The sequence below is a fragment of the Mytilus californianus genome, unplaced genomic scaffold, assembly GCF_021869535.1.
Source record: "Mytilus californianus isolate M0D057914Y unplaced genomic scaffold, xbMytCali1.0.p SCAF_1, whole genome shotgun sequence".
Lineage (NCBI taxonomy): Eukaryota > Metazoa > Mollusca > Bivalvia > Mytilida > Mytilidae > Mytilus > Mytilus californianus.
The window spans coordinates 136,370,805-136,396,487 of NW_026262581.1; the positions used below are offsets into that span (position 1 = coordinate 136,370,805).

The 25,683-nt window shown below is 33.0% G+C and overlaps 1 protein-coding gene across 1 annotated transcript in view; it reads right to left on the minus strand.

Moving 5' to 3' along the window:
* The window catches only part of LOC127735939 (polypyrimidine tract-binding protein 1-like), a 75,980-nt gene that overhangs the window by 45,868 nt on the left and 4,429 nt on the right, over positions 1-25,683 (minus strand). The window contains exon 2 of the mRNA XM_052246406.1: positions 19,219-19,243. Within this exon, the coding sequence (XP_052102366.1) occupies positions 19,219-19,243 (25 nt within the window). The remainder of the gene's footprint in view (positions 1-19,218; positions 19,244-25,683) is intronic.

Here is a 25,683-nt window from a genome sequence, read left to right on the forward strand (position 1 = left end):
CCAGGGTCTTAAACAGGAACTGTAAGGCCATATTGTCTATGGCTACTTAAATAATAATACATGTTCAAATTCCATGTACAGTTACCGGGTACTAGTATGTTTCTCGTTATTTCAAGAATATTTCAAATCAATTATTATCTATCTTTGATAGTTTAACAATGCTAATAATGGTTTAGTTTTTGATTAATCTAAATTTTCAAAAATTGGTGTACAAATTCAAAATTGAGTAATTTGAACTCAGTTTAATTTTGTTCACATTTCTGATGTTTTCCTCTTCTTTAAAAGCCAGTCCCATACAATTCTATGTGAGAAAAAAATCCAGATCAAAACTATCAGTTTATGTTATTGCATTTAAATATATCAAATTGAAATATAATAAAATGCTCTGCTGGGCGCAACTTGATACGACCGCAGAGGTTGAACCCTGAACAGTTGGGGCAAGTATGGACACAACATTCAAGCTTGATACAGCTCTGAATTTGGATTGTGATTAAATATTTGACACAGCATAGGTTTCTGACACAGAATGAATGTGGTCTAAGAACTTAAAAATTTTTAATTTACCTTTTATGGTCCAATATCCAAAATCTAAATACATACATGGTTAGATTCAGCATATCAAAGAACCTCAAGAATTCAATTTTTGTTAAAATCAAACTAACTTTAATTTTGGACCCTTTGGACCTTAATGTAGACCAATTTGAAAACGGGAACAAAAATTAGGAATCTAAATACACGGTTAGATTCAGCATATCAAAGAACCCCAAAATTTCAATTTTTGATGAAATCAAACCATATCATTATTATTTGCTTTTATATATAAATCAAAAATAACCAACTTAAAATGGAAAATTTTAAAGAAAAAAAAAAAGGAAAAAAAATTACCCCCCCCCCCCCCCCCCCCCAATTTTTTGAACTCCCTTATGATTCATCACCCCCAAACTCAATCCCAGCCTTCCCTGTGTGGTATGGTACCTTGCAGTACAATTTCAGAGAGATCCATACATTTGAACACAAGTTATTGTCTGGAAACTGTAAAAATGCTAGTTTTTTTACCCCAAATTCCTAAACGTTTAGGGCAATTACCCTCAAACCCAGCTTTCCCTTTGTGATATGGAACCTTGTAGTACAATTTCATAAAGATCCATACACTTACACACAAGTTATTGTCCTGAAACTAGAAAAATGGTTGTTTTTTGCCCCTTTTTGGCCCCTAATTCCTAAAATTTTGAAGCAATTACACCCAAAATCAATCCCAGCATTCCCTTTGTGATATGGAACCTTGTGGTACAATGTCAGAGAGATCCATACACTAACACACAAGTTATTATCTGGAAGTTACAAAAATGCTTATTTTTGGCCCCTAATTCCTTAACTGTTGGTACCATAACCCCCAAAATCAATCCCAACCTTCCTTTTGTGGTATTGAACCTTATGGTAAAATTTCATAGAGATCCATTCACTTAAACTAAAGTTATTGTGCGAAAACCAATGTGTCATCGGGCGACGACGCCGATGCCAACGTCATACCAATATATGACGTCAAAAATTTTTTGCGGTCGTATAAAAATTACATATCAACAAATACTTGAGGGTAAACAGGAAGTTGTTGAGTGATGAATCTGAAAACACATCACACAGTATAGCTGACTTATATAAACCCTGAAACCAAATTTCAGAAATCCTTGTAATGTAGTTCCTGAGAAAAATGTGACGAAAATTTTCAACTTGGATGTCAAGTGTAAAATGATGTAAGTGTTCGGTAAACAGGAAGTTGTTGAGTGATGAATCTGAAAACGCATCACACGGCATAGCTGACTCATATAAACCCTGAAACCAAATTTCAGAAATCCTTGTAATGTAGTTCTTGAGAAAGATGTGACAAAAAATATTCATGGAACGGACGGACTGACTGACTGACGGATGGATGGACGGACAGACAGAGGTAAAACAGTAAACCCCCACTTTTTTAAAGCTTTAAAGTGGGGGGTATAATAATAATTATACACATCCAATTATTTCCAATAATTGATTTTGGTATGTTTTATTCTTTGATTGGCCATTTACTACAAATTTTTAACACCATAGAAAGATAACAGACTTATTACCGTATTTAGACATTGAGGTCTGTAACTTTTCAAATTCTAATTATTTGAGGTTTACGACATTATTTGGCTATTGACTTGAAACCCAAATTATAAACAAGAACTAATTCAATGTAAAATTTCCAGCTAATAAATGATAAATCCAGGTATGTTATTGACAAGTAAATGGGAAACTTGTGTGTTTTCAACAAATTATAAGTGACCATTTAGCCATGAAAATGAGGTCAAATAGCAGTTGATCCCGGTCATACAATAATTTAAAGACAACCAAAGTAACTCTAGAAACAGACCTTAGTATAAAATGTGCTCATTGACAAGTGACCCATCACAACTGTAAAATACATATACAACTTACAATGATTCTACAAACCAAATACAGTTGACTTATCACTCAAAGTAACTTAGAAATTGACCATGCACATAAACCCAAGCTTGACCATCTTACCATGATAGGAAGTCCAGACTATAATCTATACCTGGCAACACTTCAACAGAAGTCTTCACGATTAACTGTTGAATCTACAGGCCCAAAGCTGAATTTAAGGAAAATTTTAGTAGATTCTATTGGCCTGTAGAGATGATTTTTACAAGCCTGGGCTGGTGGGCCTGGTGTTGAGCAGGAAGATAAGAAATAAACCCTTAATCATGAAAACTTAAAAGTTGAATTTAGTAAGTCAGTGAACCATTACAGAAAGAAACTTATTATTATTAGTGTGCTACTGCCACATACTACTGGCATTATTTACATGTATCACACTTTGCCACTCTTGTCACAGGCCAGTCAACACAGAAAAAAATGTTCCCAATATTATCTTTAACCACACAAACTTTTGCCCCCAGATCACACAAATTATCGCATAAAAAATATTGTGTAAAATTCAGCATTTCTTGTGTATATATTTTTGTTGGGTATCTGCAAGTTTTCATTTCATACTGTGAGGTGTTCAAACACATTCAAATAATTGTATAATTTTTTCTTTCATGGTTTTTATCATGACTTAACATGAATGAGACTATCCAAAAAATCTTATTACCAAATCATGCATCTATGAAGGAAAATGTAGGTAATTATGTGTAAACGATGTCTCCCGACCTTAGCGGATACTTGTCATGGTTTTATGTTACATTTAATAAGTTATTTCATGGCTATGTCTAACCCAATCTATTCATCAAATATATGTCTTCTCTTTAAAACACTTGACCAATTCATTTTTAATTCCAAAGTTTTGTATATTTAAATAGATTAAATAGTTTTTAAAAAGAAGGAAAATTGAAAAGAAGTGTCTTACAATTATAAGTGTCAGCTTTCTGTGTGTTTTGGTTTCCAAAGTTACAATGGATACAATAGTAGTGCCGTGTACTTTCATTAGTGTGTAAAGTTATTATGTAGTACTATACTCCCACATCTACGACTTTAGCTTTATATTTATAGAAATTATCTAATTATGCATAAAAAGAGATGTGGTACATGTATATGACCTCATGCGATTTGACAATATCCACAATATCAATGGGAAAGCAACCTAACAATGCAAAAAACTCAAGAATTTGCAGAAAAGATATGGTCTTCATCAATAGTTTTGTCAAAAAGATCTATAGATATCCTGTTTTAATTGCACAAAGATTGACCTTTGAAGAGATTGATTAAAAATTGTTAATAGGTAAGAGGAAGAAGTGCAACCATATTTCTATTCCAAATAAATAATAAGATAAAACAAGAAGATTTGTCCATAGGACACCTTGCCTTGCTCAAAAGACCACATTTCAATGTTCTTTGAACCATGAAATCAGGAACACAAGAGTGCACACGCTGAAATGTCTCGCCTTCTTTACTAATCATTGATATTATGTTGATAGTCCTAAATATAAAGCTTTATTACAACTGTCACATAAACTTAACATTAACCAAGTAAACTAAACATTGACCAATGAACCATGAAAATGAGGTCAAGGTCAGATGAACCATGCTAGGCAGGCATGTACAACTAACAATTCTTCCATACAACAAATAGAGTTGACCTATTGCTTATAGTTTAAGAAAAACAGACCAAAACACAAAAACTTAACACTGAGCAATGAACCTTGAAAATGAGGTCAAGGTCAAATAAAACCTGCGTGACTGCCAAATAGATCATAAAATATTTCCATACACCAAATATAGTTGAACTATTGCATACAGTATAAGAAAAACAGACCAAAACACAAAAACTTAACTATAACCACTGAACCATGAAAATGAGGTCAAGGTCAGATGACACCTGCCAGTTGGACATGTACACCTTACAGTCCTTCCATACACCGAATATACTAGACCTATTGCTTATAGTATCTGAGATATGGACTTGACCACCAAAACTTAACCTTGTTCATTGATCCATGAAATGAGGTCGAGGTCAAGTGAAAACTGTGTGACGGGCATGAGAACCTTGCAAGGTACGCACATACCAAATATAGTTGAACTATTGCATATAGTATTAGAAAAAAAGACCAAAACTCAAAAACTTAACTTTGACCACTGAACCATGAAAATGAGGTCAAGGTCAAATGACACCTGCCCGCTAGACATGTACACCTTACAATCATTCAATACACCAAATATAGTAGACCTATGGCATACAGTATAAGAAAAACAGACCAAAACACAACAAGAGTGCACACGCTGAAATGTCTCGCCTTCTTTACTAATCATTGATATTATGTTGATAGTCCTAAATATAAAGCTTTATTACAACTGTCACATAAACTTAACATTAACCAAGTAACCTTAACATTGACCAATGAACCATGAAAATGAGGTCAAGGTCAGATGAACCATGCTAGGCAAGCATGTACAGCTAACAATTCTTCCATACAACAAATATAGTTGACCTATTGCTTATAGTTTAAGAAGAACAGACCAAAACACAAAAACTTAACACTGAGCAATGAACCTTGAAAATGAGGTCAAGGTCAAATAAAGCCTGCGTGACTGCCAAATAGATCATAAAATATTTCCATACACCAAATATAGTTGAACTATTGCATATAGTATTAGAAAAAAAGACCAAAACTCAAAAAACTTAAACTTTGACCACTGAACCATGAAAATGAGGTCAAGGTCAGATGACACCTGCCCGCTAGACATGTACACCTTACAATCATTCCATACACCAAATATAGTAGACCTATGGCATACAGTATAAGAAAAACAGACCAAAACACAAAAACTTAACTATAACCACTGAACCATGAAAATGAGGTCAAGGTCAGATGACACCTGCCAGTTGGACATGTACACCTTCCAGTCCTTCCATACACCAAATATACTAGACCTATTGCTTATAGTATCTGAGATATGGACTTGACCACCAAAACTTAACCTTGTTCACTGATCCATGAAATGAGGTCAAGGTCAAGTGAAAACTGTCTGACGGGCATGAGGACCTTGCAAGGTACGCACATACCAAATATAGTTGAACTATTGCATATAGTATTAGAAAAAAAAGACCAAAACTCAAAAACTTAACTTTGACCACTGAACCTTGAAACTGAGGTCAAGGTCAGATGACACCTGCCCGCTAGACATGTACACCTTACAATCATTCCATACACCAAATATAGTAGACCTATGGCATACAGTATAAGAAAAACAGACCAAAACACAAAAACTTAACTATAACCACTGAACCATGAAAATGAGGTCAAGGTCAGATGACACCTGCCAGTTGGACATGTACACCTTACAGTCCTTCCATACACCGAATATACTAGACCTATTGCTTATAGTATCTGAGATATGGACTTGACCACCAAAACTTAACCTTGATCACTGATCCATGAAATGAGGTCGAGGTCAAGTGAAAACTGTCTGACGGGCATGAGGACCTTGCAAGGTATGCACATACCAAATATAGTTATCCTATTACTTATAATAAGAGAGAATCTAACATTACAAAAAATCTTAACTTTTTTTTCAAGTAGTCACTGAACCATGAAAATGAGGTCAAGGACATTGGACATGTGACTGACGGAAACTTCGTAACATGAGGCATCCATATACAAAGTATGAAGCATCCAGACCTTCCACCTTCTAAAATATAAAGCTTTTAAGAAGTTAGCTAACGCCGCCGCCGCCGCCGGATCACTATCCCTATGTCGAGCTTTCTGCGACAAAAGTCGCAGGCTCGACAAAAACTTAACTATAACCACTGAACCATGAAAATGAGGTCAAGGTCAGATGACACCTGCCAGTTGGACATGTACACCTTACAGTCCTTCCATACACCGAATATACTAGACCTATTGCTTATAGTATCTGAGATATGGACTTGACCACCAAAACTTAACCTTGTTCACTGATCCATGAAATGAGGTCGAGGTCAAGTGAAAACTGTCTGACGGGCATGAGGACCTTGCAAGGTACGCACATACCAAATATAGTTATCCTATTACTTATAATAAGAGAGAATCTAACATTACAAAAAATCTTAACTTTTTTTTCAAGTAGTCACTGAACCATGAAAATGAGGTCAAGGACATTGGACATGTGACTGACAGAAACTTCGTAACATGAGGCATCCATATACAAAGTATGAAGCATCCAGACCTTCCACCTTCTAAAATATAAAGCTTTTAAGAAGTTAGCTAACGCCGCCGCCGCCGTAGCCGGATCACTATCCCTATGTCGAGCTTTCTGCGACAAAAGTCGCAGGCTCGACAAAAACCGAAAGATTGCATACAATTTTAAAAGCTACCTAAAACCAAATTTTTCAACCTGATACCAGACGATGGACTTACAGAACAACACAGACCAGAAAACATATGACCCCCCCCCCCCCCCCCCCCCCCTTGTATTGTAGGCTTGGCATTTAAGTCAGTGGCTTTTAATTTTTACACTGAAACTCAGATCATTGGTGAACTAGATAAGACATTAACACTGAAACTCAGATTTCTGATAAACTCATTAGATTTTGACACTGAAACTAAGATCATTGGTGAATTAAATAAGACTTTAACACTGAAACTAGATCATTGGTGAATTAAACAAGCATTCTGAGAGTATTGCATGGCAATACAGTCACCGGTTAAAAATTCATTGTAATGGAAAGAAATTCTAACTTGATCTATATCTTGTCATGGTTTATTTAACTACATAAAAATATCAAGTCAATACCTTCAATCATGACGAAAAAAACTGTTGAAAACTGATTATTTAAGTGAATTTTTTATGTCCAAAGACCATAACTCTGCACAAAATCATCAGACCGAAAATTCGAACTTGATCTGTAACTTGTCATGATTAAACTATATACTAATTATCAAATCAATATCTTCAAGAATGACAAAAAAAAGTGTGGAAAACTGATTATTTTAGTGAATTTACACATGGCCTGGGCGATGATATTCGTTAATTTCATCCCTCGCTATTACTCAGGATAAATTTGGATATCATGGCCAAGGCCATGTGTAAATTTCCAACAAATCTATGGCTTCCATGAATTATTTCTTAAATGAAATATATCCTTTATCAAAAATAGATTATTATCTAAATAAAAGAGAGTTCACTTCATCCAAAATTTGTTTAATATATAGCATTCAGAAAATTAGTTTATACAGAATCAATAACAAACAAACCTACCATTAAATTCTTCAAACAATTTACCAAAGAAAAGGGAACAAATCCAAAATGTCATTTATCATTAATGAAAATATCTTTTAATAAACAGCTGCGCCATGAGCGCATGATACGCCCATTGTCTTGTTTGTGAATTTTTATGCAATAATCATAAATAGTTTCTGACATGGGAAAACCCCTTTTTTTTACAAAAAACTCAATATCTCTAAAATAAAATTTTGAATCCAACCCAAAAAGTATACAGATCTTTAGATTAATATAACTAAGAAGTGTGTAAAATTTTAAGCAATAATCATAAATCGTTTTTGAGATACGGTGCAACATGTGAAAAACCCCTCCCCCTTTTTTAACAAAATACTCAATAACTCAAAAATAAAATTTTGAATCATCACCAAAAAGTATACAGATCTTAAGATTTATATAACTAAGATGTGTGTAAAGTTTTAAGCAATAATCATAAACTGTTTTTGAGATACGGCGCAACATGTGAAAAAAAAACACACACCTGTTTTAGTTACTTAGTCCCGCAACTCAAAAAGTTTTAATCTTATTTTCACCAAAAAGTATACAGATCGTTTGACCATCATAAGAAACAACTATGTTAAGTTTCATGAAATTTGGATAAGTCGTTCTCAAGTTACGGTGTGACATGTTTACGCCGGACAGACAGACGGACAGACGACATTTGTATACCATAATACACCAAATATCAAATCAATATCTTCAAGCACGAAGAAAAAAAGTCTGGAAAACTGATTTGCAGGACTGACAGATGGACAGACAGAAAGACGGACAGACAGACAGACAGAGTGCAAACCTAAATTTACCAATAATATGAGCTTCAATGTTAAAGTCTTATTAGTCCCCTACCGAAGTTTGAAGGGGACTAATAAGACTTTAACATTGAAGCTCATATTATTGGTAAATTCAATCAGATTTTTACACTGCAATTTAGTTCATTGGTAAACTAAATGAGACTTTAACACAGATCACTGTTGACCTAAATAAGACATTAACACTGAGGCTCAGATAATTGGTGAACTCAATTAGATTTTCATTGGTGAATTTAATAAGATTAACAATGAAGCTTATATTATTGGTAAATTCAATTACCAAGATTTTTACATTGAAACTCATATCGTTGTTTAACTAAATAAGACTTTATAAACACTGAAGCTCATATTTTTGGTAAATTAAATCAGATTTTACACTGATATTCAGTTCATTGGTGAACTAAATGGTACTTTAACACTGAAGCTCAGATTATTGGTAAAATCATTTAGATTTTAACACTGAAGCAGTTACTGAAAAGATAACAAGTGAGTTGCTGATGATTTGGACAATAAAGAAACCTCAACAGAAAAAGCAAAAGGTACAGTACTAATCCAATATTAAAAGAACCATAGCTCGCTCATTTTAAAACACTTAAGTCACATTACCACACAGCATGGGGTATAATTCTACATCAATATTTATTTCAATGGATTACAATGTATAAATAATACTTCAGAAATCACTCCAAACACAATTGGAACACTTTAAATAGAAGGAAAAAAACAATACTAGGAAGTGAAAAAAGCTTTATAAAATTTAAATTTATAATCATGTCCTTGTCAAGTGATTTTATTTTGGAGTAAATAAGTATCCTGGCATATTGATCGGAACACGATAACGATATTTTACAGGAAAATTGATAGTATCCTGAGGAAACAGCTGGGTTTCCTGAAACAAAACTTCATCAATACTTAACTACGATGTTAATTACACGATACCAAACAATGTAGTATTCCATCACAATCTGTTGCACATCATGTATGAGCTAGCATTCGATTTTCAACTTGTTTGGTCAAAGGCAAATGAATGTTGCCTATCCCAGTCCACAAGGGAGAAAACTCAATCACAATTCAAGATAAAGATCAATCCATTGATGAGAAGTACATATCATAATGTGATCAATGATTCCCGAGGGAATCAGAATGTCAACACTATTAAGGGGAAAATTTAACAAATATATCCTCATCAAATAAATAAATTATTTCCATTCTTTGATCTTGATTGGGTTCTGACTCTCATCAACTATTTTCAATTTGTTTTTCGCATGAAAAGATACATGTCTTTCTAATGTAATACAGAGTTTTACACAAATGAATTGTTTTAAATGAATAAATGAGACATACAACAGATTTAAAAAACATAAATTACAAATCATTCCATCTCTCAAGTATAATATAAAACTGATTGATTTATCAATGACAACAATGTTTATTCAGTAGAAATCCTACTCTTTTTTATGACTACAGACAAATCATGTATCAGGTATATTGCATCATACAGTTAATAAGGTATTTCTAGACAATCATCATAAAAGTAAATAGTCTGTAGAAAACAAGTGCCCTTGTACTAGTCTCAAATACAATTTAGGTTACTGTGACCTACATGCTAAACATAAACTGTTATACAAGCATAAAACTTAGTTCATGAAAATCTAAATAGAACAGCCACTGGACGTTAAGCAAACAACAATCAATCAATCATCTAAATAGAACATTACATGTAAAACCTATACTTTAAAATATAGTGCACTGTTCTCAATTGTTGCTGAATTGTTTTGATTTTAATAGATAACATTCCAATGATGAGAAATAAATATGATTATGTTATCAATGATTCCAGAGGAATGATTATGTTATCAATGATTCCAGAGGGATGATTATGTTAACAATGATTCCAGAGGAATGATTATGTTATCAATGATTCCAGAGGAATGATTATATTATCAATGATTCCAGAGGGATGATTATGTTATCAATGATTCCAGAGGGATGATTATGTTATCAATGATTCCAGAGGAATATAATCAGAATGTCCACACTATTAGCAGATGTAAGACAAAACTCATCTGATGAGAGATGGAATCTACACAAACCATCAACTTGCCATTTGAGACTCAGAGAAGAAAGAGCGAGAGAACTGATGAGAGAAATCATGAATTTTAATTTTGTGCCTTTTCAAATTGTCTTGATCTCAATGTAATCCCAACCTTCCTTTTGTGGTATTGAACCTTATGGTAAAATTTCATAGAGATCCATTCACTTAAACTAAAGTTATTGTGTGAAAACCAATGTGTCTTTGGACGACGACGACGCCAACATCATACCAATATATGACCGCAAAAAATTTTGCGGTCGTATAAAAACAATATATATGACAGGCATATCAAATATCAAAGATAACTATAAAATTAAAGGAATAGTACAATTGCCTGCTCAAGTGTGTTGTTGATACAGAAATGTTCATGCAAACTATCATCTAAGATCTAGTGTGGGACAGACAGTTTATAGACATCAGTACTAAATGTATTAGTGAAAGGGCTGTCACCTGGAAATTATAATCAACAATTGTAATGGTCATATTTTCCCTCCAAATAAACTTTCTATCAGTATACTTCACTTACTAAAGAAGAATATTATTCTCTTTCTACAACTGTCATCTTTTAAGACAATAAAAAATGGAAATACTTGCAGGATACAATAAAATAAAACATTATAGAACTATTTTGTGACCTTATTTTGTTTTAATTGAAAGTCTGCATGCAAAGAGATGGTTTATAATGAAGGAGAATTGTGTTAACAACTGTCTATGACATTTTTTTCTGAAACATTGATTATAATATTGACTGAGTTTCCTATCACAACAAAAATGTATTGCATGGTGCACATCTACCTCCAACTGTTTTATTTCTTTATGCACATTAAGTTTTTAGATAAATCTATTGAAACATCAATAGAACATAAATAAGTAAATAACTCTACTCATGTATATTAAAAATCTATAAATAAAGTCAAACACAAACTCAATTTTAAAGCATTTCACGTTGAAGTGTCAGTCAATAAGATGGGTTGAGACAAGCAATGTGTAGGCTTGTGTAAGTACTTTTTACTAATTAAGTATAGATGGACTGGATCATAAGTGGCTTATATCTAAGTACAAATGAAAATTTCAACCAGATCAATATTTCATAAAACCACACACTTTGTTTAATTATGGCAAACATTTCACTCTACTTCCAATTTCAACATAATGTTTGCTTAAGGTTTTAGGACAATACTTTGGGAAAATAATTGAATGGGTACGTTAAAAAAATACATCTACACCTGAAATTTGTATAAGTTTTCCCTGAATCGATCATAGGACAGGAAAAATGGCTTGTCAGGCAGTTAAATATCAACCAAAATAAAATTCAATATCCATTACGAGTGTTCTATTATTTATGAAAACCCATTTGATGCCATTTACTACCTAACACAAAATCCATAGAGTATTGTAAATAATTAATTGTAGAAATATTGAATTTTATACCAATCTATTGTTGAAAAGCAATTCATTAATTTGATACTCCCAACCATCAAAACACGATCCTAAAAGATTGTCATAATTCGGCCTCAGGCAGAATTTAATTACTTTCCAAATATCATTACACAGAAAGTATCATTGCCTAGAACCTTTATTTCTTATTCCTTTACATGTCTTCATATCATTATTAGAAAGCAATAATACCAGAAAGGCACTGTAATCTCAACAATAATCTCTTCAGGAGAAGTCTGTCACAGGAGGCCTATACTTTATACCTGAATAATCAAGTGCAGAAAACAGGCATGTTTTCAAATAACTCGAAACTTTCTAGTTCTAATTTCTGATTGACACAGTAATTATGAGTTTCTACCTATTGAATTATTTGCATAGAAGAAAAATTTATAGAGAAAAGCTCTAAGAAGAGATAAAAAATTCATCCTCACGAAAAAAAAACGTGTTTATCTTTATAGATATGGCAATAATATTGATCTGATCAAATAATAATATGGGAGAGGTACAAAGGACAGAAGATTTAAATCATAAAAATTAATGAGGCACCATGAGTGGATTTGTTGCCATAAAATTTGCCTTTGACCAAATGACCTCAAAATCAAAAGTGATGTTTGTCATATGTTGGGGCATTACTTAATTTGGTATAAGTTGAACATATGGTTCAAAAGAAAATATCCATATACACAAATTTTGCAAAAAAATCAGTCTATCAATAGCTGCTTGACCTATTGACACAAAATTGATAGGGAATTTCCTCACAAAATTGGCCATTATCAACCCAAATTTGGTAAAAGTTGGACATAGAGTGGAAACGATACAATGTACCAAATTTTAGTCTTTCAATAGTAACTGTTTTTGTGTCCTTGAGCTTTGACCCCAAAAGGGGTTTTACTCTTCTAATGGCATTTTCATTTCTAGTTTGAAAAAGATTAATTCATGACTCAATAGATTTTGTCAGGAAAAAAAATGTTGAGATCTGGACATCATAAACACTTGTTGCAACTCTGCTAAAATTTATGTGAAAATTACACTGAAATTCAGTCAGTGTTTTTTAAATATAAAATTCTTACTTCCTTTGTCATGTTTTTAGAAATGACAAAGTTCATGATTTGCAAGAGAAATTAGGGAAACTCCAAAAAAACACAGTTTAAATAACTAAAAATACCAGGTGCACAACTTTAATTTGAATACATGTTCTGTAGTAGAATATGTGCAAGTTTGGTTCATGCTGTTTTCATGACAACCAATAAACTGTGAATAGGACAACAAAAGTGATCCCTGTGTTGTTAAAGCTTTGCTGTCAGGTGACACAAGACTTCTGGAATAAGACAAACATCAGGTAAGACCTATTTTATTATAAAAATTGTTAATACATCTTTTTCACTGCACAATACTCACCACTTCCAAGTTCGTAAACAAAAAGAACTGTGAACTATTGACCTAATGCTCACTTATGACACCCTGCTTTAATATTCAGTTTACAGGAAGGTGAAGGATCTTGAAGAGCAATAGATATGAAAATGCTTCTTTCATGCTGGCCCAAGAAAATAAAGTTATTGAGAATTATTTCAAATTTGCACATACATGTAGTCTTCGAAAATGTCTATAATCAAGAAACATAAATGAATAACATAAAATTTTGATGTTATGATGTCACAATGACATCACAATATCCTTCAGTTTCATGAAAACAGAGAAAACTTCAGAATTTATGCAGTTTTCCACCGTTATTCCCATTGCAGAAACATCGTGCATATCAATAAATAAATAACAACTATATATTGTCTAAACCTTTTTATTAAGAACTTTCTATATATATACCGGTATACATTGTGTACAATAACATGAAAAAACTGCAAGTATATCTTTTATTGAATATAAAACAATTTCCTTAGTGATACATGTGATAAGCTTGAAAACACGATGCAACCGAAACGGTAATGGAATCTCACTTCTCCAAGAAGTTGACCACTTCTCCCTTCTCTCTCATGGAAGGAGAAGTCACTTCTCCCTCTTCAAAATCCTAGATTAGGCCCTGGACGGCAGGGGCATAAAAACCACCAAACTAAATAGTACATGATTTTATGCAATTCAAAGATGTATAACCATTTATCTCTATACTGGACCAATTATCAATCAAAGGGAAGTAATCCTGGAAGATTTCACATTCTCCTTTAAATTCTCATTATTTTTTTTTTATTTGGATCAGAAAGTGCTATAAAATTGAATGTCAAAATAAAATGTAGTGCACAAAACATGCTGACTGAAGTCAGATCAGACAGCTTTAATGTCATTATCATCCCATTACAAACAGCCAAGCATTTTGTTTTAATGCATTTTATCTAAGTGCTTACAATAACCAGTCAATTCTTCCAGTTTTCATAGTGCAATATCAGGTTTTTATCAGAACTTAGATGTAAATTATAAGATCTTATACCGGTAACCCGACTTGCTTCATGCATATGAACATCTACCAAGGTTAAACTAGCTTATTTAGATGTCATCCCTCCTCAGGTTTATCTTGATCAGTGGAATAAAAGAAATTACAATAAACTCTATAATACAGGTATAATAGATAAAAAGATAAACAATACAATGTCTAGATGCTAGCTGAACTTTACTGAAAGAAAGTTCAACATACATTAATATCTGAGGATGAACTTCAGATCAGATTTAATAAAGCAACATCATAAATTAATAGTACAAGGAGATACTATCTTGTGCAATTCCCACAAATAAATTTGTTAGCATTACAATGTAGAATAAAATGCTTCGCTGGGCGCAGCTTGATATGACCGCAGAGGTCGAACCCTGAACAGTTGGGGCAAGTATGGACACAACATTCAAGCTTGATACAGCTCTGAATTTGGATTGTGATTAAATATATGACACAGCATAGGTTTCTGACACAGAAAGAATGTGATCTAAGAACTTGAATTTTTTTAACTTACCTATTATGGTCCAATGTCCAAAATCAAAATACATGGTTAGATTCAGCGTTTCAAAGAACCCCATATATTCAATTTTTGTTGAAATCAAACAAAGTTTAATTTTGGACCCCAACTTGGACAAACTTGAAAACTGGGCCCATAATCAAAAATCTAAACACATGTTTAGATTCAGCATATCAAAGAACCCCAAGAATTCAATTTTTGTTAAAATCAAACAAAGTTTAATTTTGGACCCTTTTGACCTCAATATGAACCAATTTGATAGCGGGGCCCATAAATAAAAAATCTAAATACATGGTTAGATTCAGCACATCAAAGAACCCTATATATTCAATTTTTGTTGAAATCAAAAAAAGTTTAATTTTGGACCCCAACTTGGACCAACTTGAAAACTGGGCCCATAATCAAAAATCTAAACACATGTTTAGATTCAGCATATCAAAGAACCCCAATAATTCAATTTTTGATGAAATCAAACAAAGTTTAATTCTGGACCCTTTTGACCTCAATATGATCTAATTTGATAGCGGGCCCACAAATAAAAAATCTAAATACATGGTTAGATTCAGCATATCAAAGAACCCCATATATTCAATTTTTGTTGAAATCAAACAAAGTTTAATTTTGGACCCCAATTTGAACCAACTTGAAAACTGGGCCAAAAATCTAAAATCTAAATGCATGTTTACATTCAGCATATCAAAGAACCCCATATATTCAATTTTTGTTGAAATCAAACAAAGTTTAATTTTGGACCCCAATTTGGACCAACTTGAAAACTGGGCCAAAAATCTAAAATCTAAATACATGTTTACATTCAGCATATCAAAGAACCCCATATATTCCATTTTTGCTAAAATCAAACAAAGTTTAATTTTGGACCCTTTGGACCTTAATGTAGACCAATTTGAAAACTGTACCCAAAATTAAAAATCTAAATACACGGTTAGATTCGGCATAACAAATAAATAAATGTGGTCAAAGATTTACAAATCTAATGTGCACATACTGTGCAATAAAAGACTACTTCTTGAAATTTTTCAATATTTGAAATTTGAAAAAAAAATAATATTTGAAGAATAATTCTTTTTAAGTTCTGAAATCTGAAATGAGAAAAAATTGACCCCCCACAATTTCTTTTTACCCCCCCCCCCCCTTTTTTTCCCCCAAAAAATTCTTTCCCTCAAGATATGGTCATAATCTCAATCAAATTTCCAATGGAGTTTGCAACCATAATTACCCATTTAAATTTACCATAGTGCTAACTTAATCTATTTCATAATAGAATTCAAAATATAGTGTCAAATCTTTCATATGGATTTTTTTGTAAAAAAAAAAGATGCAACATTTGCAGATATTTTTACTGGTCTTCCTTTATAAATATGCATTTCTTTAAACATAATTTAAAAGCAGTGTAAGGGAAGTAACCAAAACGTTGTTTTTGGATTACCTCCCTTACACTGTTTGAAATTATCTTAATTGTTCATTAACCATTACTTTATACATAATTTAAAAGCAGTGTAAGGGAGATAATTTCAATGATGTATTTGATTTATCTCCCTTACACTGCTTTAAATTATGTTTTGTACTAAAGTATTTGTCCATTAACCAGGACAACCTTGTTTTTCCCCCTTTTTTGCCCCTAATTCCTAAACGGTTTGAGCCATAACCCCCCAAAGCAAATCCTAACCATCCCTTTGTGGTATGGAAACTTGTAGTATAATTTCAGAGAGATCCATACACCGTTCCACAGTTATTGTCTGGAAACTAGAAAATGCTTATTTTTGGCCCCTTTTTGGCCCCTTATTCCTTAACTGTTGGTACCATAACCCCCAAAACCAATCCCCACCTTCCTTTTGTGGTATTGAACCTTATGGTAAAATTTCAAAGAGATCCATTCACTTAAACTAAAGTTAGAGTGCGAAAACCAATGTGTCTTCGGACGACGACGACGCCAACGTCATACCAATAAACGACCGCATAAAAAACATGAGAACATAGAGAGTAGGTGACTTATATAGGTAGAAATAAGATGGTGTTAATCTTCCCAGAAAGACAATTCCTTTTCAAGTTGCCAATAATAAAATTTATTTGCTCTTTAAATAGCACAATTAATATTAAAGTAAAATTAACCAGGCAAACAAACAAGTTTAACTTGGGTTAAGCTTGTCATCTATACTATTAAATTTGGAGACCAAAATTTTTTAGCCAGTTTGTCTCCGATCCGACGATCGTCTGAAAGTAGTATATAATAATAAATAGTTAGTGTATGTAATGTACTCTATAACTTCATATAGTAATTGCTTTAATTAGCGTAGCTTAATTTATTAAACCCCAAATAAAGTTCCGTAGCTGGTTCCTTACCGTCTACGTTTTGTAAGCAGGCGGAAATGGTTTTGTATTCAATTTGTTTTGAATTTATGACAACTAGGACCACGGCCAACTCAAACACGCTCACTAAAAAAAAAGAAATATAACCAACTGGAAGAAATGTGTTTAATCATTAGATTGTTTTCTTCTTCCCTTCCTAAATTCTTCCTTTCTCGGAGCACCACTGTCACACAGAGAAAGAACTCGCACCACTTGAAAAAAAAAAATACTACAAACTCGCACCACTGAAGAAATGTTTTAAATCATCAGAGAGTTCTAGATTGTCTTCTCTTAGTTATTTCCTCCGTTCTTGGAGAAACCGTATCACAAAGTACAAACTAGCACCACTGAGAAATGTTTTAATCATCAGTGTTCTAGGTTGTTTTCTTATTCTCTGAGTTATTTCCTCCGTTCATGGAGCACCTGTGTAACACTGAGACAGAAGCTACTAATTGGACATTCAAACTCCTATGGAAGAAGAACTGACAAACTAACCAAAACTATCAACATAATGCACCAGTGCATAAAAACAGTTTGAGAAACATGAACCCAAGCTGTGTATCACCATAAACATTTCAAGTAGTCTTCAACCCACTCTCGAGCGGGTTTTTTCTAGTGTTGTATAAAATCTGCTTACCACTGGCCAGTAGAAAAACTATTTTGACACATGTATCTGATGTTCCTCTCAATTGTTTGCCTTATTAATTAATTGACTAATTAATGATTATTCTTGTTTAACTAGACATTTTTCTCAATGACAGACTCGGTGGCAGCAATACAACACACTGAGTAAAGAAGCAGCAAAACCCGAGGCTAGTTTTAATGTTTGATCTGACACAGCTGTGGGTCATACCAACTAACTCACACATCAGATGTAAGAAAGCTATCACAATTCGACTGATGATTGTCAACATATTAAAAATATTTACATCCTAATACATTCATGATAAATTCCTGTATAATGGAAAGCTATTTTCAAATTGTATCATTCAACAAACCAAAAGTATGCAAGCCTTTCACATTGTGAAGCTTGTGTTCTTTTCAGAATTTAAGTTAAATGTGTTATGGGGAATTCTGAACTGGATGAAGTTAAGACAAGATTTGTTATTTTTCTTTGGGTTCCACTGGGGTGGATGGAGATTAGTAAAGGTTTGTCATTTTTCATTAAGTTCTGCTGGGGTTTACTGTTGATCAGAATTCATTTGCTGAGACAAATGCAATGCATCATTTGATGAAATCTGTGGAATTTTTTTCAATAAAAATAAAACAAGTGTGTGTCCATAGTACACGGATGCCCCACTCGCACTATCATTTTTTATGTTCAGTGGACCGTGAAATTGGGGTCAAACTCTAATTTGGCATTAAAATTAGAAAGATCATATCATAGATAGGGAACATGTCTACTAATTTTCAAGTTGATTGGACTTCAACTTCATCAAAAACTACCTTGACCAAAAACTTAAACCTTAAAAAATTTAACCTGAAGCGTGACGCATGGACGGATGAACGAACGAACAGACGCACAGACCGAAAAACATAATGCCCATAAGTAGAGCATAAAAATATATTTCAGGTGGTTGGTGTGATCTATTGTACCGTACAATATTTGGTGATCCTGTTATCCTATATAGGTTTTATACAGAATTACTTCAAATAGAATACAATACCAAAAGAAATCAAATTATAACTGCTTTAGTAAGATACATGTACTTCTTAGACAAATATTTACAGAACTGATATAGCTAATAATATTCAATAAATTGATCTGTGTAACAAGGAAAAAAAAATTAGTATTTAATACAGCAATACATACCTTTATCCCTGGCATCAGGTAGTCGCTGAAAAGAAAAATAAATATGTCAACACATTGAAGTAGGAAAATGTAGTTAAGATCTTATTAATTACATTAGAACAATCACTTATCTTACCACAAATAAAGAATAATTAACAAATCAGAACTGATCAAATTCAATAACAGGAGCAATTTCTATACTCATTCTTCCTAGTAGAGGATTGATTACTAATCAATCTCAAGTCCTTTAACAAGTTAACTGGTAATGTTAGAAATTAGTTGAAGTAGCAAAATGAAATCTAACATGAAATAAGATCTGATGCATTAGGTTGGTAAGTGTATGTTTGTGTATTCTGTTTAAGGAATACTTGGTTAAATGTTTCAAGAATGTTTATTTCGAACCATAAATTTAGAAAAAAAACAACAAAATAACATACAAATTGCAGACCAGAAAATATAACATCACCAACTACCATAGGAGGTAAAAATAAGTTACATTGTTTTTTTACTTGGTTTAATGTACATGTATCGCATATGTCGAAATAATGTTTATCATGCTGTATGTACATGATGTACTGTTGTATGAATTATCAACAACTAGAAGAACCATCTGAAAAAAATAAAAGACCTGCACTTATACATATATGTACCTACTGGCAAAAATTAAGTATGAGCACTGGAGGTCAAGGGGGGATTTATTATAGAAAGTGAAAGAAGTGATTTGGCCAAAGTGAAAGTAGGGTAGAAATTAGCCTTTGGCATTACAAACTGAAATCCATTAAAGCCCACGAAATATCTGATGGACACAAAGAAAAAAATGTGAAATAGGAAATCGAAAAGACCAAGAAATTAAAATCTTGAGAGTCAGAAAAATACTTAATTATGATGAACAAGGCTGTTTTTAACAAGTTAACATTCCTGTTTAGAAATGACCATTTCATTGCCAAGCATGGTGAAACCTTACACGGACTACATGTTATTATGCCCATAATGGGGGGGGGCAGGCAAACCTGAGCCGCCTTGGAACTACAACAAAACCAGAAGGACTAATCAATTATGTTTTTTTACTAGTCTATGGACTACTCTGTTTAAAGTTAGTGTCAACCTCTGGCAGGATGAAATTGTTGCAAAAATATATAAAACAGGATATTTAGAAGGCATTTTATCGGAAGCAAAAATGTAAAATGTGTCTGTATAAAACCATTGATGAGATAACCCTAAGACATATTAATATTGTGTCACATTTGACTGTTCAAAGTCCCATAACTCTGGAATGACAAAGCAGAAAATTTTCAAAAAATGTAAAAGGTTCGGTCAGTTTAGGATTTTTAAATATAAATTCCTTAATACAAGCTTACGTCGGAGTGATTTTATACACAGGTGATTTTCCACTTTAATATTCATTCTGTATTGCTTATCAAATAATTGAATATGACATTGCAGATGAAGTTTCCTGAACTTACAAGTTGTGACTTCTACACTTTAATGTGGTACGTTATACAAACTCATATAAATTACTGTAAATTCAGAAATTATTGCGTGCATTTATTATTGCGATTTTGTCATTTTAGACTTAAATGCGATTTTAATTTTTACGATTTTGAGAAAAATCCTGTTTAATTCATATAGAATATTTCAAAATGCGAGTTTAAATTATTGCGTTTACAACTCTGTCGCATTTTTCGCAATAATAAAAACCTCGCATTAATTTCTGAATTTACAGTAGCCATTTATCTGTCCTGATTAAAAAAATAATTTTCTGTTATACCCATGGGTATTTTTCAACCTTTTTTCAAAACTAAGGCACTACTTCATGTAAGTACATTGAATTGGGAAATTTACCAGCAAAAAGGTCAAATTGGGAATTTTTAATCAGACTGATTACCCTAAAGACAACAGGGGTGTGGAAATGCTATGCCGACTCATACATTTGAACACCTGGTCAAGTATTCTTATTTGTCTGGGTTGCCCATGGACAAGTAAAAAATAACACTTGACAAAAAATTCAATTCAATAAATAATATAGAATTATTAAGATGCATTATTTTAGGTAAATGAAACCACTGATCAATCAACATGTGAAAAACATATGTCAAATAAATGGGGAATGTGTCCATGGGACACAGATGATGCCCCAGCTTGAATATAAAGTTGTTAAGGGATTTAACTCAGGAACTGTAAAAGTGATGCTACCTAAATTTGTACTTGATCTGATTTTGTGGTAGTATTGTGTATAAGTTTCATAACATTTGGTTGAGGCAAACTAAAGTTAAAGAAGGGAAACAAAAAATTCAGCAATTTTTCCATTTGTAAAGGGGAATAACTCTAGAACGGTAAAAGTGACGTCACAAAAATTCAAACTTCATCTGTGTTTTGTGGTAACAAGCATTGTCACTCAATTTGTGTATAAGTTTGATAACAATTGGTTAAGGCAAACTCAAGTTAGAGAACGGAAACCAATTTTGGGACGTACGTACGTACGGACGTACAGACGGACAAGCGTAAAACTTAATGCCCCCTCTGCTAAGGCGGGGGCATAAAAATCAATGATCATGAATTAAATAAAACCAGAAACACAAAAATGTAGATACACAACCAAAATTTTAACAAGAGTGCACAACCTGAAATGTCTTGCCTGCTTTACTGATCATTGATTTTATGTTGATAGTTTCTAAATATAAAGCTTTACTACAACTTCAAGTATCACATAAACTTAACATGATCCAAGAAAATGAGGTCAAGGTCAGATAAACCAAACCGGAAATACATGTACACCTTACAATCATTCCATACACCAAATATAGATGACATATTGCTTATAGTTTTTAAGAAACAAAGTTATACAGGAAAACTTAACATTGACATATGAACCATGAAAATGGGGTCAAGGTCAAATGAACCATGCCAGACAGACATGTACACCTTACAATCAATCTATGCATCCAAAATAGTTGACCTATTGCTTATAGTATCTAAGAAACAAGCTTAATAAAATTGAGAATGGAAATGGGGAATATGTCAAAGAGACAACAACCCGACCAAAGAGCAGACAACAGCCGAAGGCCACCAATGGGTCTTCAACTCAGCGAGAAAATCCTGCACCCTGAGGTGGTCCTCAGCTGGCCCCTAAATAAAATTGTGTACTAGTTCAGTGAAAATGGACATCACACTCAACTCTAAAACATATATATGAACTAAAATTAAATAAATGTGGATAGTAAAATTGAGAATGGAAATGTGGACACAGATGATGCCCCCGCTTGCATATCATATAGTTATAAAGGGACATAACTGAAGAACAGTAAAAGTGACGCTACCCAAATTTGAACTTGATCTGAGTTTTGTGTGTAAGTCTCATAACATTTGGTTGAGGCTCACTTAAGTAGAGAACAGAAACTAAAAATTCAGCAATTTTTCTATTTATAAAGGGGCATAACTCAATGATGGTTAAAGTGACACTACCCAAATTCAACTTGATCTGTGTTTTATCAGTGGAAGTCAAAATTAAACATTGCATTGTATAAAGCATTCATTGTAGTTGATTCAACTATAATCATGGACAAAGGAAGATAACTCCAATTTTAAAAATAACTTGATATTTAGAAGAAAATAAAAATTTTGCAATTTTTTCCATTTATAAAGGGGCATAACTCTAGAATGGTTAAAGTGACGCCACCAAAATTCTAACTTGATCTGTGTTTTGTGGTAATAAGCATTGTGTATAAGTTTCATAACATTTGGTTGAGGCAAACTTAAGTTAGAGAACGGAAACTAAATATTTTGCAATTTTTCCATTTATAAAGGGGCATAACTCTAGAACGGTTAAAGTGACGCCACCAAAATTCAAACTTGATCTGTGTTTTGTGGTAATAAGCCTTGTGTATAAGTTTCATAACATTTGGTTGAGGCAAACTTAAGTTAGAGGACGGAAACTAAAAATTTTGCAATTTTTCCATTTATAAAGGGGCATAACTCTAGAACGGTTAAAGTGACGCCACCAAAATTCATACTTGATCTGTGTTTTGTAGGTAATAAGCCTTGTGTATAAGTTTCATAACATTTGGTTGAGGCAAACTTAAGTTAGAGAATGGAAACTAAAAATTTTGCAATTTTTCCATTTATAAAGGGACATAACTCTAGAACAGTTTAAGTGACGCCACCAAAATTCAAACTTGATCTGTGTTTTGTGAAAATAAGCATTGTGTATAAGTTTCATAACATTTGGTTGAGGCAAACTCAAGTTAGAGAACGGAAACCAATTTTGGGACGTACGGACGGACGTACGTACGTACAGACGGACAAGGGTAAAACTTAATGCCCCCACCGCTACGGCGGGGGCATAAAAACATACAAGACTAACAGAGGCCAGAGGCTCCTGACTTGGGACAGGCGCAATAAAATGCTTCGCTGAGCGCAGCCTGATACGACCGCAGAGGTCGAACCCTGAACAGTTGGGGCAAATTTGGACACAATATTCAAGCTTGATACTGTCTTATTTGGATTGTGATCAAATTTTGACATAACATAGGTTTCTGACACAAAATAAATGTGGTCAAAGATCTTACAATTCTATTGTGCAATTCTGTGCAATTGAAGATTTCTTTTTGAAACTTTTCAAAAATACGAAATTTGAAAAAATTTGAAAAAAATATATGAATCCCTTTAAAAATTGGGGAAAAAAAATCCCCCCCCCCCTTTGAGCAATAACCTCAAAACTCAATCCCAGCCTTTCCTTTGTAGTATGGAACCTTGTAGTACAATTTCAGAGAAATCCATACACTTAAACACGTTATTGTCTGGAAACTAGAAAAATGCTTGTTTTTGGCACTTTTTTGACCCCTTATTCCTACATGTTTGGGGCAATTAACCCCAAACTCAATCCCAGCCTTCCCTTTGTTATATGGAACCTTGTGTAACAATGTCAGAGAGATCCAAACACTTACACACAAGTTATTGTCTGGAAAATAGAAAAATACTTGTTTTTGGCCCTTAATTCCTACACTGTTGGCCCCATAACCCCTAAAATGAATCCCAACCTTCTACTTGTGGTATTAAACATTGTGGTACAATTTCAGAGCAATCAAAATACTTATACACAAGTTATTATCCTGAAACTATAAATGCTTGTTTTTGGCCCCTTTTGGGCCCCTAATTCCTAAACGGTTGGGACCATCATCCCCAAAATCAATCCCAACCTTCCTTTTGTGGTATTGAACCTTCTTAAAATATTTCATAGAGATCCATTCCTTTAAACTAAAGTTATTGTCCGGAAACCAATGTGTCTTCAGACGACGACGACGACAACATCATACCATTATACAATCCCAAAATTTTTTTTGCAGTCGTATAAAAATGCGGCGGGGTTAACCATGTTAGGCCTCAGACCACAATTATTCTTCCCATTGGTTGCAATGCATTTCTTTGTAAAAGTCAAATTGAATTAAAGAATTTGCACCGCATCAAACATGAAATAAATTTAACTGCTTATAGATCATTATTATTCTAATAAAATATGCATGTCCCAGGACAATCCATCAGTGTTTTTTCTTTTGAGAGCCATATTAACATGGGAATGGTAGGATTTTAATCTTGAATAAATGCCGAGGGCTAATTTCTACCCTACTTTCATTTTGGCCAAATCACTACTTTCAGGCTCAACAAAAATGGGGAAATAATTATTAAAAATTTTCCTCTAGATACTATCTTTTGAATGTAAGAAGCTTCTGTTCAAGTTTGGTAAGAATCCAGGATGGTTTATGAATCTAATAAATGTTTTAAAAACTTAAACTGCAGACTGTATGTAATGTTAACTGGAATAAAAACTAAGTCCATTTATAAGTAATATACGGAAAAACAGGAATTTTTTTTATACAAAATTTCCTTCTAGATACTAGCTTTTGATCATAAACAAGCTTCTGTCCAAGTTTGGTACAAATCCAGGATAGTTTAAGAAAGTTATTAAAATTTTGAAAACTTTAACCACAAAGTGAATGTAATGTTAACTGGCAGAAAAACTAAGTCCATTTATGAGTAAAAAAGGGATAAACAGGATTTTTTTTTTTTTACAAAATTTACTTCTGGATACTATCTTATGACCATAAACAAGCTTCTGTCCAAGTATGGTACAAATCCCGGATAGTTTAAGAAAGTTATTAAAATTTGAAAAACTTTAACCAGAGTGAATATTTGTAGGATCGCTATGTCTCACGTTTGTGACAAAAGTCGCAGGCTCGACAAAAATCAAGGATGGTTTATGAATCTAATAAGTGTTTTAAAAAACTTTAACTGCAGACTGTATGTAATGTTAACTGGAAGAAAAACTAAGTCCATTTATAAGTAATAAATGGAAAAACAGGAAATAAATTTTTACAAAATTTCTTTCTAGATACTAGCTTTTCATGATCATCATAAACAAGCTTCTGTCCAAGTTTGGTAGAACTTTTTTAAGAAAGTTATGAAAATTTTAAAAACTTTAATCACAGAGCG